Source organism: Pristiophorus japonicus, chromosome 14, assembly GCF_044704955.1.
Source record: "Pristiophorus japonicus isolate sPriJap1 chromosome 14, sPriJap1.hap1, whole genome shotgun sequence".
Taxonomy (NCBI): domain Eukaryota; kingdom Metazoa; phylum Chordata; class Chondrichthyes; family Pristiophoridae; genus Pristiophorus; species Pristiophorus japonicus.
This window is the reverse complement of record NC_091990.1, coordinates 19,512,378-19,527,545: the sequence shown is the minus strand read 5'-3', so window position 1 is coordinate 19,527,545 and position 15,168 is coordinate 19,512,378. Positions and strand designations below refer to the sequence as shown.

Sequence of the window (15,168 nt, the reverse complement as noted above, 5' to 3'; positions counted from 1 at the left end):
TCCTTTCGGCCCAACTGATCCGTGCCGGTGTTTATGCTCCATACGAGCCTCCTCCCACCATATTTCATCTCAGCCAATCAGCATTTATTACTGGATGAATTTTTGATATGGTGTGGATTATTAATTTGATATTCAATATGCACATATTATTCACAATTGCTTTGATCAAGAAAACTTCTACACTTTTACACACGAAACAAAAGGACTGTGTTCAAATATTTTCAATTTATATATGGGGTACCAATCTTTGAAAATATGTTCAACGCACTGAACTGCAAAGGGCATAGAATACTTTCTGCAGGGATTATGAAGACATTTCTCCATCAAATTAAAAGGTTCATTACTCTATACTTGATTATGTACTTTGTCCTGGGCCAACTGAAGCACGGTGGTGGGGGGGGGGGGGGGGGGGGGGGGGAGGAGAGGGGGGGATCTTTTACCGATTATTCAAATGAATGGATGAATCAGACTCTCAGGGTGTGGGCTACTTTTTCCACAAATTCAGAAAAGATTCAAGTTAAGCACATTTTTTTAAAGTTTAAAAAAAAAAATAACCCCTCTTCCTAGTTTTCCACAGCATGATCCAAAAAGTTTAAATATATATATAAAAAAAAAGTAATTCCAGGCAAGCATTTCCTGATATTGCATAACTCAGGTCTGCCATTTAAAATGCATCATGCAGACAGAGCATGACTTGTATTAGCCATTCCTCCAGGGCTGTTAGTGGAGACATTTACGGTCCTGTTCTGCCTGTGAATTGACTTGCTCTGATGAACGTTTTCAGTGCAGACCCTGGATAGTTGCTTCTCAACCTACAGCGCTCTCAAGCAACTGATGCAAGCTTCATTTGCCGCGAGAAACTGAAGAAACAACGAAGAAGATCACCTGAGCCTCAGACTGGGTCTTCATCCCAATTCCGAACTTTCTTCAGTTGAACTGGGTTTTGGTCACTTTCCTGCAGGCACAAGTCCCTCCTTTATACCCTAGGCGATTAAACACCTGTGATAGGTGACAAGCCAAATCGCTCATCACCATCCATCAAATTCTTTTGGTTGGGGGCAGGGGGGGGGGGGGAGGGGGGGGGAGGAGGTGGGGAGCTGATTGTCCAGTAATTTTGACAAATGAAAAACAGACAGTTTGCCTCGTGCTAGGTTTACCACCACCCCCCCACCCCCCCACCCCACTCCTTTCACTCAAGTTGTGCGTTTGAGTGAAAGACTGCTCTTACGTATGGAAGAGCAAAAAAGGCCAGTTTTGTATACGTGCATGGCTTTAAAAAACACACACACACACACACACTCCGTCTTCTAGTGGGGTCACCCAATTCCCAGGCCTCATTGAATGCTGTGCCAGAAGCTCAGAGGTTGTGTCTCGGGAGTAATTTTCCCTCCAATTCGTTTTTCGGATGATACTTTAAACTGAGGCCCATCTGCCCTCTCAGGTGGATGTAAAAGCTCCCATGGCACTATTTCGAAGAAGAGCAGGGGAGTTATTCCCCCGTGTCCTGGTCAATATTTATCCCTCAATCAACATAACAAAGAGAGATTATCAGGTCATTATCACATTGCTGTTTGTGGGAGTTTGCTGTGCATAAATTTGGCTGCCACATTTCCCCACATTACAACAGTGACTACACTCCAAAAGTACTTCATTGACCGTAAAGCGCTTTGAGATGTATGATAGTCATGAAAGGCACTATATAAATGCAAGTCTTTCTTTTTCCAATTATCCTCAAACGAACAAACATTTGGACAGCTCCTTTCACATCCTCAGGCGGTCCCAAAGCACTTCACAGTCAACAAAATACTTTAAGTATAGTCACACACGGCAGCCAATTTGCACACAACGAGGTCACACAAACAGCCACGCAATAAATGACCAGTTAATCCGTTTTTGGCATCGTTGGGGGGGGGAGATAAATGTTGGCCAAGACACTGGGTGAACTCTCAACTCTTCTTTGAATAGTGCCATGAGATCAGGTAGAGACACACCTGGGGGGGGGGGGGGGCTCTGCTCGACATCTCATTGCCTCTGCCAGTGCTGAACCCCCTCAGAAGTGCCAACTTAGATTTATTGCCCATGTCCTGGAATGGGACCTGTTGCAATGGCCTTCTGATTCTGAGGCAAGAGTGCGACCAAGTACCATAACATCTCACCAACGTTGTGGGGAAATCGACCGGCCCTAAACAGAACTACCGGCTCCATTCCTTGCAGCATAATTGAACTAATGCAGCTGAATAGGATTAGATTACATAAGAACATAAGAATTAGGAACAGGAGTAGGCCATCTAGCCCCTCGAGCCTGCTCCGCCATTCAATAAGATCATGGCTGATCTGGTCGTGGACTCAGCTCCACTTACCCGCCCTCTCCCCGTAACCCTTAATTCCCTTATTGCTTAAAAATCTATCTATCTTTGACTTGAAAACATTCAATGAGCCAGCCTCAACTGCTTCCTTGGGCAGAGAATTCCACAGATTCACAACCCTCTGGGAGAAGAAATTCTTTCTCAACTCGGTTTTAAATTGGCTCCCCCGTATTTTGAGGCTGTGCCCCCTAGTTCTAGTCTCCCCCACCAATGGAAACAACCTCTCTGCTTCTATCTTGTCTATCCCTTTCATGATTTTAAATGTTTCTATAAGATCACCCCTCATCCTTCTGAACTCCAAGGAGTAAAGACCCAGTCTACTCAATCTATCATCATAAGGTAACCCCCTCATCTCCAGAATCAGCCTAGTGAATCGTCTCTGTACCCCCTCCAAAGCTAGTATATCCTTCCTTAAGTAAGGTGACCAAAACTGCACGCAGTACTCCAGGTGCGGCCTTACCAATACCTTATACAGTTGCAGCAGGACCTCCCTGCTTTTGTACTTCATCCCTTTCGCAATGAAGGCCAACATCCCATTTGCCTTCCTGATTACCTGCTGCACCTGCAAACTAACCTTTTGGGATTCATGCACAAGGACCCCCAGGTCCCTCTGCACCACAGCATGTTGTAATTTCTCCCCATTCAAATAATATTCCCTTTTACTGTTTTTTTTCCCCAAGGTGGATGACCTCACACTTTCCGACATTGTATTCCATCTGCCAAACCTTAGCCCATTCGCTTAACCTATCCAAATCTCCTTGCAGCCTCTCTGAGTCCTCTACACAACCCGCTTACCTGGGTGGCTGTTTTGGCAATACATGACGTGATTGGTAATTAAGTGAGAAACCATACTAATTGTGAAGAAGTGTCTCATCTCTCAAATAGATCAACACAAAATACAATATGGCAACTCCCATTATATACCTGCAGGAACAGTGGAACACAGCCATCCCATTCAGCACTCAGTCATCTTTTCATGAAGGTGCAACAAACTTCCACATCCCAACTCAAAGGAACTGCAGAAAGAAAGCCATTCAGTCAATCAACCAATCAGGAGCGCCCGATCACTTGGTCAATCACCAATGCCAAAGAACTAAATTCAAGTCTTGAGCTTTTGAGAGATAGAGGGAGCAAGAACGAAAGAATTTGCATTTATAAAGTTTCTCAGGATATTCCCAAATGCTACATAGCAAAAGAATTACTCTCCAAGTGTAGTCACTGTTATGATGTAGATAGATGTAGCAATACATCTGTGCACAGTAATGTCCCACAAACAAGAGATGAATGAACACAATCTGTTTTTGGTGGTGTTAGTATTAAGAGTTAAGGAACCAAGGCAGGTAAATGGAGTTAGGATACAGATCAGCCATAACCTAATTGAATGGTGGAACAGGCTCGAAGGGCTGAATGGCCTCCTCCTGTTCCCATGACTGAGGAGGGTTAGCTCTTGGTAACCTTCGTCACTGGACCAAGTCCGAGCTCTGCCAAGCCCGTGTGGTGGCTGGTGTGCAACGGCCACCACACGTTAAAAAAATCTACGCACAGGCATCTTCCACCCTTGAAGATGTAGTTCGGGTCCTTCATTGAAACACCTGTGAACTCATCCTTTTTTGGCGTGGAAGCAAGTCATCCTCGATACAAGGGACTGCCTACGACGAGTGGTGTTGGTTCAGGGTTAGATGTTCAATAAGACACCAAGAGAACTCTTGTGTTCCACGACGACATGCAGGCCGTGATCCTTACCAACGGATCCATTACTGACCCAATCCACATCCAGACCGGGGTCAAACAGGGCTGCGTCATCGCCCCAACCCTCTTCTCAATCTTCCTCACTGTCATGCTCCACCTCAGTCAACAAGCTCCCCGCTGGAGTGGAAATAAACTACAGAACCAGTGGGAACCTTTTCAACCTTCGATGTCCCCATGTCAACAAGAGCAGACGTTGACGACGAGATTCAACACCACCTCCAGTGCACCAGTACAGCCTTTGGCTGTCTGAGGAAAAGAGTGTTTGAAGACCAGGCCCTCAAAACTGCCACCAAGCTCATGGTCTACAGGGCTGTAGTAATACCTGCCCTCCTGTATGGCTCAGAAACATGGACCATGTACAGTAGGCACCTCAAGTCGCTGGAGAAATACCACCAACGATGTCGACGCAAGATCCTACAAATCCCCTGGGAGAACAGACACACCAACATTAGCGCCCTCGACCAGGCCAATATCCCCAGCATTGAAGCACTGACCACACTTGATCAACTCCGCTGGGCAGGCCACATTATCCGCATGCCAGACATGAGACTCCCAAAGCAAGCGCTCTACTCGGAACTCCTTCACGGCAAACGAGCGAAAGGTGGGCAGAGAAAACGTTACAAGGACACCCTCAAAGCCTCCCTGATAAAGTGCAACACCCCCACTGACACCTGGGAATCCCTGGCCAAAGGCCGCCCTAAGTGGAGGAAGTGCATCCGGGAGGGCGCTGAGTAACTCAAGTCTCATCGCCGAGAGCGTGTAGAAAACAAGGCAGTGAAAAGAATTTGCGGCAAACCAGTCCCACCCACCCCTTCCCTCAACGACTATCTGTCCCCACCTGTGATATAGAGTCTGTGGTTCTTGTATTGGACTGTTCAGTCACCTAAGGACTCATTTTAAGAGTGGAAGCAAGTCTTCCTCGATTCCGAGGGACTGCCTCATCATCATAGGCAGTCCCTCGGAATCTTGTAGCGTTTCCACTGCCCACCTTTGGCTCGTTTGCCGTGAAGGAGTTCCAAGTAGAGCGCTTGCTTTGGGAGTCTCACGCCTGGCATGCGAACTATATAGCCTGCCCAGCAGAGCTTATCAAGTGATCTTCCTCGATTCCGAGGGACCGCCTATGATGATGATGACTGCACATACTGTCTTGGAAGCATCTGACTTTCTAATGTGCATGCGCAGTCAAATTCTATTCCCACTCTTCCAGCTTGGGTCAGTGGTAGCATTCGCTCCTCCACGTCAGAGGGTCAAGGCCCTCTCCAGTTCTTGAGCACACAGTCCAGGCTGACATGCCAGCGATTAGGAATGTAGGAACAGGAGTAGGCCATTTAGCACCTCGAGCAACGCTCCCACTAAGCAGCATGGCCGTGGAGCTGTCTAGAGGTCCCGCGCAGGCCGTTCACTGGCTTTGCAATGCGAGATTCATGTGCAAAATTTTGAATGGGCCCTGCTTACGATAAATGCACAAAATAAAAAAATTAGGGGGGGGGGGAGGCATTGCCCTCAAGCCTGCTCCGCCATTCAATGAGATCATGGCTCATGGACCTAACTCCAGATATAGTGCAGTGTCGATAAATATTGTCCTGGGTAATAATTTATTCCTCAATCAACATAACAAAAAAAACAGATTATCTGATCACCACCACATTGTGGGAGCTTGCTTGTGTGCAAATCAGCTACCGCGTTTCCTACATTGCAACAGTGACTACACTTTTAAAGTACTTCATTGGCTGTAAGGCGCTTCGAAACGTCCGGTGGTCGTGAAAGGCGCTATTTAAATCCAAGTCTTTCTTTCTTTACAGAAGTAATGCTGCTTTGTTGACTGTGTTCTTCAAATAAGACATTAAAGCAAGCCTCCGTCTGCCTGTTCCGGTTGTTGAGTTGGACATAACAGATATTTTAGCACTATTCGAAGAGTTCTCCTGGTATCCTGGCAAACATTCCTCCCACAACCAAACACCATCAGAAACAAATTAACCAGTCATTTATCTCTGTGGTTTGTGGGATATTGTTGTGTTTAGCAGTCATTTTTTTTAAAAAATCACTGTGAAATACTTTGAGAGCAGTCGGTATGATGAGGTGCTAAGTTCTTTCACGACAACTTTTTAAAACTCCATTCGCACACTATAAACTTGCTAAGCACCTCTTTCAAGGTATTTAGCACTTCTCACCGCCAGGGGTTGTTCACCACTTCCCCCTCTGTTTTTGATCAGTCCTACGAAGTTCCTTCCTACAGCAGTGTGAATGAAGGCTCTCCAGCTGAAACTATGGCCCCAAGTTTCCACACGCTATAAAACGGGCGCCCCTCCGAGCTGGGCGCCCGTTTTTCGCGCCGAAAAGGGCGCCTGAAAAAAAACGCGGGATTCTGGAGCGTCCTGCAGCTCCATGGCAGCTTGGCGCGGCGCCCAGGGGGCGGAGCCTACCACTCGCGCCGATTTTGTAAGTGGGAGGGGGCGGGTACCATTTAAAATAGTTTTTTCGTGCCGGCAACGCTGCGCGTGCGCGTTGGAGCGTTCGCGCAGTGTGAAGGAAACATTGGCACTCGGCCATTTTTGTAGTTCTTTGTAGCGGTTTAATTTTTGAACATTTTTGAATAAAAGCACATTGCCCTTCCATGATCAACACTGAGGTTTCTTGCAGCAGTAAGGCGGCTGCAGGAAGCCTCAGAAAGTTGAGGCAGCCGTTTCCCGACGGCCTCCCGCCCCCCCCTGGCGTCGGGAATGGCTGCCTCAACTTTGAGGCTTCCTGCAGCCTTCTCACTGCCTCCTCCTCTCCACCCCCCCCTCCCCCCCCCCCCCGCCGTCGGGAACAGCTGCCTCCTCCTCCCTGCCTCCCCCCCCGCTGTGGTCGGTCGGGCCCTCACTCCATCTTCCCCCACCACCCCCCCCGCCGTCGGGAACGGCTGCCTCCTCCTCCCTGCTTCCCCCCCCGCTGTGGTCGGTCGGGCCCTCACTCCATCTTCCCCCACCACCCCCCCCGCCGTCGGGAACGGCTGCCTCCTCCTCCCTGCTTCCCCCCCCCGCTGTGGTCGGTCGGGCCCTCACTCCATCTTCCCCCACCACCCCCTGCCGTCGGGAACGGCTGCCTCCTCCTCCCTGCCTCCCCCCCCCCGCTGCGGTCGGTCGGGCCCTCCCTCCCTCCCGTTCACGGGAACAACGCCACACCGCTGAGCTGACTGAACCTGCCTGAAGCACTTTCACACAGGTAGGAAGATGGTTTATTTAATCTTTTCTTTGTTTATAAATGTTTATTCAGGTTGGATTTATTTGTATAATATTTGTAGAAGTATAAATAAGGATTTATTGTAGAATTTAATGACTTCCCTTCCCCCCCCCTCCCCTCCCACCTCCCCCCCACCTCGTTCTGGACGCCTAATTTGTAACCTGCGCCTGATTTTTTAATGTGTAGAACAGGTTTTTTCAGTTCTACAAAAAGCTTCACTTGCTCCATTCTAAGTTAGTTTGGAGTACGTTTTCACTGTGGAAACTTTCAAATCAGGCGTCAGTGGCCGGACACGCCCCCTTTTGAAGAAAAAATTCTGTTCCAAAGTGAAACTGTTCTAACTGACTAGAACTGCAGAAAAAAAAACGTGGAGAATTGCGATTTCTAAGATAGTCCGTTCTCCACCAGTTGCTCCTAAAAATCAGGGGCAAATCATGTGGAAACTTGGGGCCTATGAACCCATCTCTTCTCTCCAGATGTGGACTGGCCTGCTGTATATTTTCTTCTTGCAGATTCAGAGATTTTCTTTTTTTAATCTCTAAACCTTATTGCACGTACCATGGAGCCTCTGGGGCCACATACAAGGCTAAAAATTCATGTTCCCATTAACTTAGATGCCAGTTACCCCAGGGTCCATGCTCAATCCCCTCCTCTTCGTCATCCAAATGCATCTCCTCAGTAACAAGATCTGAAAAAATGGGATCAGTTTTCATATGTATGCTTAGGACCCAACTTCACCTCTCTCATGCTCTCCTAGCCATTTCCACCCTCCACAAACTACAACTCCTTCAGAAAGTTGCTGCCTGTGTTGTTACCCCCCTTCAAGGACACACGTCCGCCGTCCTGGTCTGCAGCAGGCTCCAATCTATGAGTCAATTTTAAGAACCTTGCTTAAAAAGACTTGCATTTCTATAGCGGATTTCACAACCTCAGAACATCCCAAAGCTCTTTACAGCCAATGTAGGACTTTTGAAGTGCACTGTTGCAATGTAGGAAGTTGTAATGACCAGCAGAGCAGGTCTCCAGTCGTCCTGGTTAACCCTTGCCACTGGATAAAGGCCTAGCTCTGTCAAGCCCATGTGATCGCTGATGTGCAACAGTCACCACACGTTAAACAAATCCACACACAGGCATCTTCCACCCCTGGAGTTCAGGACTGGAATATCGGCGAACTCATCCCTTTTGGTGTGGAAGCAAGTCATTCTCATTCGAGAGACCGCCAATGATGAGGGATAGGAAATGCTGCAGCCAATTTGTACACAGCAAGGTCACACTAACAGTAATCGGATAAATTACCAGATAATCTGATTTAGTGATGTCGGTTCAGGTCTAAATGCACAGGGGATAACTCCCCTGCTCTTCTTCGAATAATGAGATCTTTTACGCCAACCAGAGGCGCCAGATAGGGCCTCGGTTTAACGTTTCATCCGAAAGACAGCATCTCCTATGGTGCAACGCTACCTCAGTACTGCACTGGAGTGTCAGCCTGGATTACGTGCTCAAGTCTCTGGAATGGGACTTGAACCCACAATCTTCTGACTCAGAGGGAGAGTTTTACCAACTGAGCCAAGGTGGACACCTACAATTACCAGTAAGAACATCCCTGACCTCACCTCAGCCCTACGCCAGAGACTTCCTTCAACCTGATGTTCTTGCACTCACCCTATTGCTCTACTCCTTGTCCTCTTAGGTGCACAGTTGGCAGACACTTTAAGCCACCACGTGCCTGGCTCACACCAGCTCCCTGCCAAATTCACTCCACCATGTGGACTCCCTCCCCCTGCTTCCAGCCACCATGTGCCAACCCCCCTGGGCTCCCGATCAAAATTCCCTCCACGCTACTAACTCCATCCCTGCTTTCAAAAGCTTACCGAAGACTTTTCAACTGCTCTTCTCATTCTGCCCCCAACTCCATTTCAGCCAGTCTACCTCCCCGCGCTGACCATTTTCTTCTCGTCTCCGTAAAGAGCTCCAGAATGCTCCTGGAGTAAGGAGAGCTATATTCACACAAGTCCTTGTTGAATATAGACACTCTTCTCACAAGGCATCCTTCCGTTGGCAAGTCAGGAATATGGCAGTGGCGGACAGGTTCCGGGGTAATCAAGCGCTCCTCTTGACGGCACAGTAATAATGGAATGAACAATGTTGAAATGCCTCCTCGTATGTCGTGCAATTTTTAAAATTAATTGCAGATGGCCTACATTTAAAAAGGAGTCTGACCGAGAGCACACCTAAAACCCAAGTGCTCCCACGTAAACAAAGCCAAGACATACAAGTACGAGAAACATACGACTTTGAAAGTGTTCCAAAATCCTAATCTTTAAGCTCCTCTCCAAAGAATGCAAAATCTTTCCAAGAGTGATCAGTACCAGGACACCAAGATGAGACGATAAAGGATCTCAATGGAAATTTTTTAAAAATTAGCCTCAAATACGACCCCCAACCGTTCCCAGCTCCTCATCCTGCCCCAGTTTGATTTGGAGCAACTTTCATGATACAACTCCTTTGCTTATACAGGTGTCTCCATTTTAAACACAAAGAGAGAGAAATTTGCATCGCCCGTTAGCACTATGGGGTGCAAACAACTCCTCACCCGGGATGCGGGGCCACTATTGACTCCCACGAAATTCCACAGGAGTCAGCGGAGGCGCGAACCGATAGCGGCCTGGGCCGCTCTGCCGGCGTCATCACCATGCGCAACATGACCGGCTTCACCCGGGAGCGAAAAGTTGGTCGCGCCCCGGCAGGCTGCCGCGGGCGATGTCTGTGCCAGCCTCGCGGGCCGCGAACCGGGGCTTCAGTCCGCTCGTGGGGCAAAAATTAAAGGGGAGGTGTGGCGCCGACATTTTAAAAACTGGCCGACTTACTGTCTTGCCCTCTTGAAATCGTGGGGTCTGTGCCGTGATGTTGCAGCCCGGCACTCCGCTTCTGTGCCAGGCTGCTGCCACGGCACCCCACTCCCCGATGGGGTCGTGGTAGAACCTTCGCCCAGATGCAGAGTCGGAAGGGGAGGGCCCTGTGCTCCCGCCAGCACCCCTCCATGTAGCGCTGGAAAATTCCCACGGTTAGCACCTCAGTCCCGTCCACGAGAGGACGTGGAGTGCGCGACATTGCGCTCCACTTTCTCTCGGGGGTGATGATGTTTAGTTGCCGGGGCGCGACCTCCTTGCCTGGTGCAGGAAGTCCTGTCTTGCAGAGGTTCCCAGCCCCAATTTCAAAACCCCCCCCACCCCCCCAGTCTCTTATCTCCCTCACTAGGTCAACATCATCGAGATTCTGCCAGTAATCTGCCAATTTAAAAAGTAATTGAAGCAGATCACACCCCAATACCCTGCCAGGACTATGATTTCTAACACATGAGCTTAGCAATCTGCACATCTCTGCTCACCTGGTACATGACGCCATTTAACAGCTAAATATCAGGCTGCAATTTGTTGGATTTACAGAGAGGTAGGGATGGGCCGAGTGTTAGAAACAAAAATCAAGCTTTTATGTTCTCTACTTTGAAATGAACTCAAAAAACTATGGAAACTATTTAAAAATAAAATCTTCATTGACAGTCCCTCAGAATCGAGAAAGACTTGCTTCCACCCTTAATATGAGTTCTTCGATGGCTGAACAGTCCAATACGAGCGCCACAGTCTCTGTCACAGGTGGGACAGATAATTGAGGGAAAGGGTGGGTGGGACTGGTTTGCCGCACACTCTTTCCGCTGCCTGCGCTTGATTTCTGCATGCAACGAGACCTAGATGTCATGGTTCATCAGTCATTGAAAGTTGGCATGCAGGTACAGCAGGCGGTGAAGGCAGCAAATGGCATGTTGGCCTTCATAACTAGGGGATTTGAGTATAGGAGCAGGGAGGTCTTACTGCAATTGTACAGGGCATTGGTGATATTGTGTTCAGTTTTGGTCTCCTAATCCGAGGAAGGACGTTCTTGCTATTGAGGGAGTGCAGCAAAGGTTCACCAGACTGATTCCAGGGATGGCTGGACTGACATATGGAGGAGAGACTGGATCAACTGGGTCTTTATACACTGGATTTTAGAAGGATGAGAGGGGATCTCATAGAAACGTATAAGATTCTGACGGGACGGGACAGGTTAGATGCGGGAAGAATGTTCTCGATGTTGGGGAAGTCGAGAACCAGGGGACACAGTCTTAGGATAAGGGGTCGGCCATTTAGGACTGAGATGAGGAGAAACTTCTTCACTGAGAGAGTTGTTAACCTGTGGAATTCCCTGCCGCAGAGAGTTGTTGCCAGTTCATTGGATGTATTCAAGAGGAAGTTAGACATGGCCCTTACGGCTAAAGGGATCAAGGGGTATGGAGAGAAAGCGGGAAAGGGGTACTGAGGTGAATGATCAGCCATGATCTTATTGAATGGTGGTGCAGGCTCGAAGGGCCGAATGGCCGACTCCTGCACCTATTTTCTATGTTTCGACGACAAGACTCGAGGAGCTCAGCGCCCTCCCGGATGCACTTTCTCCACTTAGGGCGGTCTTTGGCCAGGGACTCCCAGGTGTCAGTGGGGATGTTGCACTTTATCAAGGAGGCTTTCAGGGTGTTCTTTTAACGTTTTCGCTGCCCTCGCTATGGTAAAACAAACTTGGTTCAAGTAATTTGCCTGCTATTAGTTAATGAATGTATGGTAAATTTGGAATAGAAGCAAATTTCCTTTAAATAGAAAATGATCAATACGTAGGAGATGATCCAAAGAGAGAGAAGATCACTTGGCCCATGAAGACCATGACACCCAGAACCCATATATACGAACATAGGGTATTGATGGGCAGAAAAAGACCTGCTGTCGGCACCCAGCACACCAGCTGGCAATGTATTCCAGAGGCCCACTACTCTCTGGGGAAAGAAGAACTGCCTAACGTCCAGTCTATTCCTACTCATAGTTTAAACTCGTGTCCCCTGGTCCTCCCCAATCTGTTAAACTGGAATAATCTATCAATAAGCACGCTATCCAGCCCTTTAATTATTTTATGGACCTTTATCAGGTCACCTCTAAGCCTACACTGCTCTAAAGTAAATAGACCCAGCTCATTTAGTCTGTGTAGCTGAGGCTTTTTAAGCTCGCAATCATTCTTGTAACTCTGCTCTGGACCTTTTCCAAGGCCACTATATCACCCATCATGTGGGGAGGGGACACACGACCAAAACTGGGCACCGTACCCTAGATGCAGTCTAACCAGCGATCTGTATACTGTTAAAATGGTGTTCAAGTTATACTGAATAGTTCTATTAATATGATTACATCACGGACTCCCTCATCATCCCCATGAATACCCCCCACTTTGGCTAACACCAAGTTCCTCGCCTACCTCTCCTGATAAAAAAAAAATAACTCTCTCCTTCACAACAGAATAGTTAATCAGAAGATAGCACAACTATGCTTCATATGGGACATTACATCGATAAACGGCACAGGGTAGAAAAGCAAAATGGAACAACAGTGTAAGGGTGTCTGCCACTTACCCGCATGGGTTTCCACCCCTAGCTACTAGCCATCAATGGAATGATGGCCATTTTATTCCATCACTGATGCCCGATGATGGACACACTGAAGGATCAATGATCATGATATAACCATTGAAAGTTTATGATGTGACAATTACCCGCTGACTACCAGGTATCAATACGACACGTAAACTGGCAAAAGAACTGTCCAATATCTGTACAATACAAGTTTGTGATCCATCCTGGTCAATATTTATGCCACAACAAACATCCAGGTTCCATTCACTGTCTGTGCCGAGTTAGGTGATCTGGATACCCACAACCATCAGCTCACTTGCGTTAAAGAGGGCAAGAGAGTGTCAGAGTACTCACTCCTGATCCCAAGCTCGTACATCGAATGAGGTAGTGATGGCAGCCATGTCTCAGTGGGTAACACTCTCGCCTCAGTCAGAAGGTTGTGGGTTCAAGTCCCACTCAAGAGACGCGGGCACAAAATCTAGGCTGACCGTCCAATGTAGTACTGAGGGAGTGCTGCACTGTCAGAGGTGCTGTCTTTTGGATAAGACGTTAAAACGAGGCCCCATCTGCCCTCTCAGGTGGATGCAAAAGATCCCACGGCACTATTTCGAAAAAGAGGAGAATTCTCCCGGTGTTGTGGCCAATATTTATCCTTCAATTATCACCAGAAACAGATTATCTGATCATTATTACATTGCTGTTTGTTCACAGCAAACGAGCCAAAGGTGGGCAGAGGAAACGTTACAGGGACACCCCCAAAGCCTCCCTGATAAAGTGCAACATCCCCACCGACACCTGGGAGACCCTGGCCAAAGACCGCCCTAAGTGGAGAGTGTGCACCCGGGAGGGCACGGAGCACCTCGAGTCTAGTCGCCGAGAGCATGCGGAGACCAAGCGCAGGCAGCGCAAAGAGCGCGCGGCAAATCTGTCCCACTCTCCCTTACCCTCAACGACTATCTGTCCCACCTGTGACAGGGACTGTGGCTCTCGTACTGGACTGTTCAGCCACCTAAGGACTCATTTTAAGAGTACAAGCAAGTCTTCCTCGATTTCGAGGGACTGCCTAGGATGATGATGTTGTTTGTGGGAGTTTGCTGTGCGCAAATTAGCTGCCATGTTTCCTGCATTACAACAGTCATCGCACTTGAAACGTACATGATTGGCTGTGAAGCGCTTTAGGGCACATGGAGGTCATGAAAGGCACTATTTAAATGCAAGTCTTTCTTTCTTTCCAGTGCCCGTGGATGGTAGTTCAGCTCAGGTCAACATTTTCAGTAGAGGAGGACGGGGCCAGGGCGGGGAAAAATTTGGCAGGAAAAGGAACAAAAATCAGAATTCGGAGTCATCAGATCCAGGAAACATGCTGCCCTGCGATGGGGCCGATGCCACTCGCAAACCCGACGATCATTACTCGCCTCCACGCACTTTCCTGCATCAATTAAAACCACCCCCACAACACAAATCTCACACCTAGGGGTGACTGTTTTCAAGAGCCACTCAAGCATTCTATAAAAACGGAAATGTGCTGAATGCTTGGTGACAATTCACAAAGTCACTGCGACCAAAAAATTCCGGCTAAAAAGACACGACATGCAACCATTTCTCCCTCTTAGTCACAGACCTTTTTACACACAGTCAACGGCACTGCTTTTCAGCAAGGCCATAGGATTTGCACATTTCCCAGGAAAAACGCACAGAATCAAGGAATACAATCCCCAACTCATCAGTAGAATTCCTGAAAGTTTGTGTTTTCAAAATAGACAGTGAAATTTGACTCAAACATGTGCCCATAAATCCATCAACCTTTTAACTAACAACTTGGGAATTTTATCCCGAGGTGATGACGGTTTTACTATGAGGTTAGATGGGGCCCACTTTTAGAAATCGCAATGAAAACGAATGAAACCGATACACACTCAAAAAAAAACATATCCAGGGAAGTAGTGATTAACTGTTTAAAGTACGAGAGAAAAACTCTTTCCTCTTGTAAACTTTAAGAGGTGTTCCCAGATTGTCAATCAAGCAAAGTGTCTTTACTTTAAGAATAACTATGATGATTTCAGAACTGCTCACTCCTCGTCGATTCTCTCCCGACTAATATCATCACTAAAAACAATAACTTGCAGTTATACAGCACCTTTAACGTAAATAAAACATTATAAGTCGCTTCATAGGAGTATTATCAGACAAAATGACAGAGCCACATAAGGAGATATTAGGACAGGTGACCAAAAGCTTGGTCAAAGAGGTACATTTTAAGCAGCAGGAGGAGAGGTAAAAAGGTGGAGGGGCTTAGGGAAGGAATTCCAGAGTTTAGGGCCTCGGCCACCAATGGTGGAGCGATTA

At 47.8% G+C, this 15,168-nt stretch overlaps 1 protein-coding gene across 1 annotated transcript in view; it reads right to left on the bottom strand.

Annotated features, from left to right (window-relative positions):
• Window positions 1-10,448, bottom strand: part of LOC139280306 (phosphatase and actin regulator 4-like) — a 53,631-nt gene extending 43,183 nt beyond the window's left edge. The window contains exons 1-2 of the mRNA XM_070899976.1: window positions 10,205-10,448; window positions 7,963-8,025 (exon numbers count right to left, since the gene is read on the bottom strand). Coding sequence (XP_070756077.1) covers window positions 7,963-8,025; window positions 10,205-10,448 — 307 coding nt within the window. The remainder of the gene's footprint in view (window positions 1-7,962; window positions 8,026-10,204) is intronic.
• Between the last annotated feature and the right edge of the window lie 4,720 nt (window positions 10,449-15,168).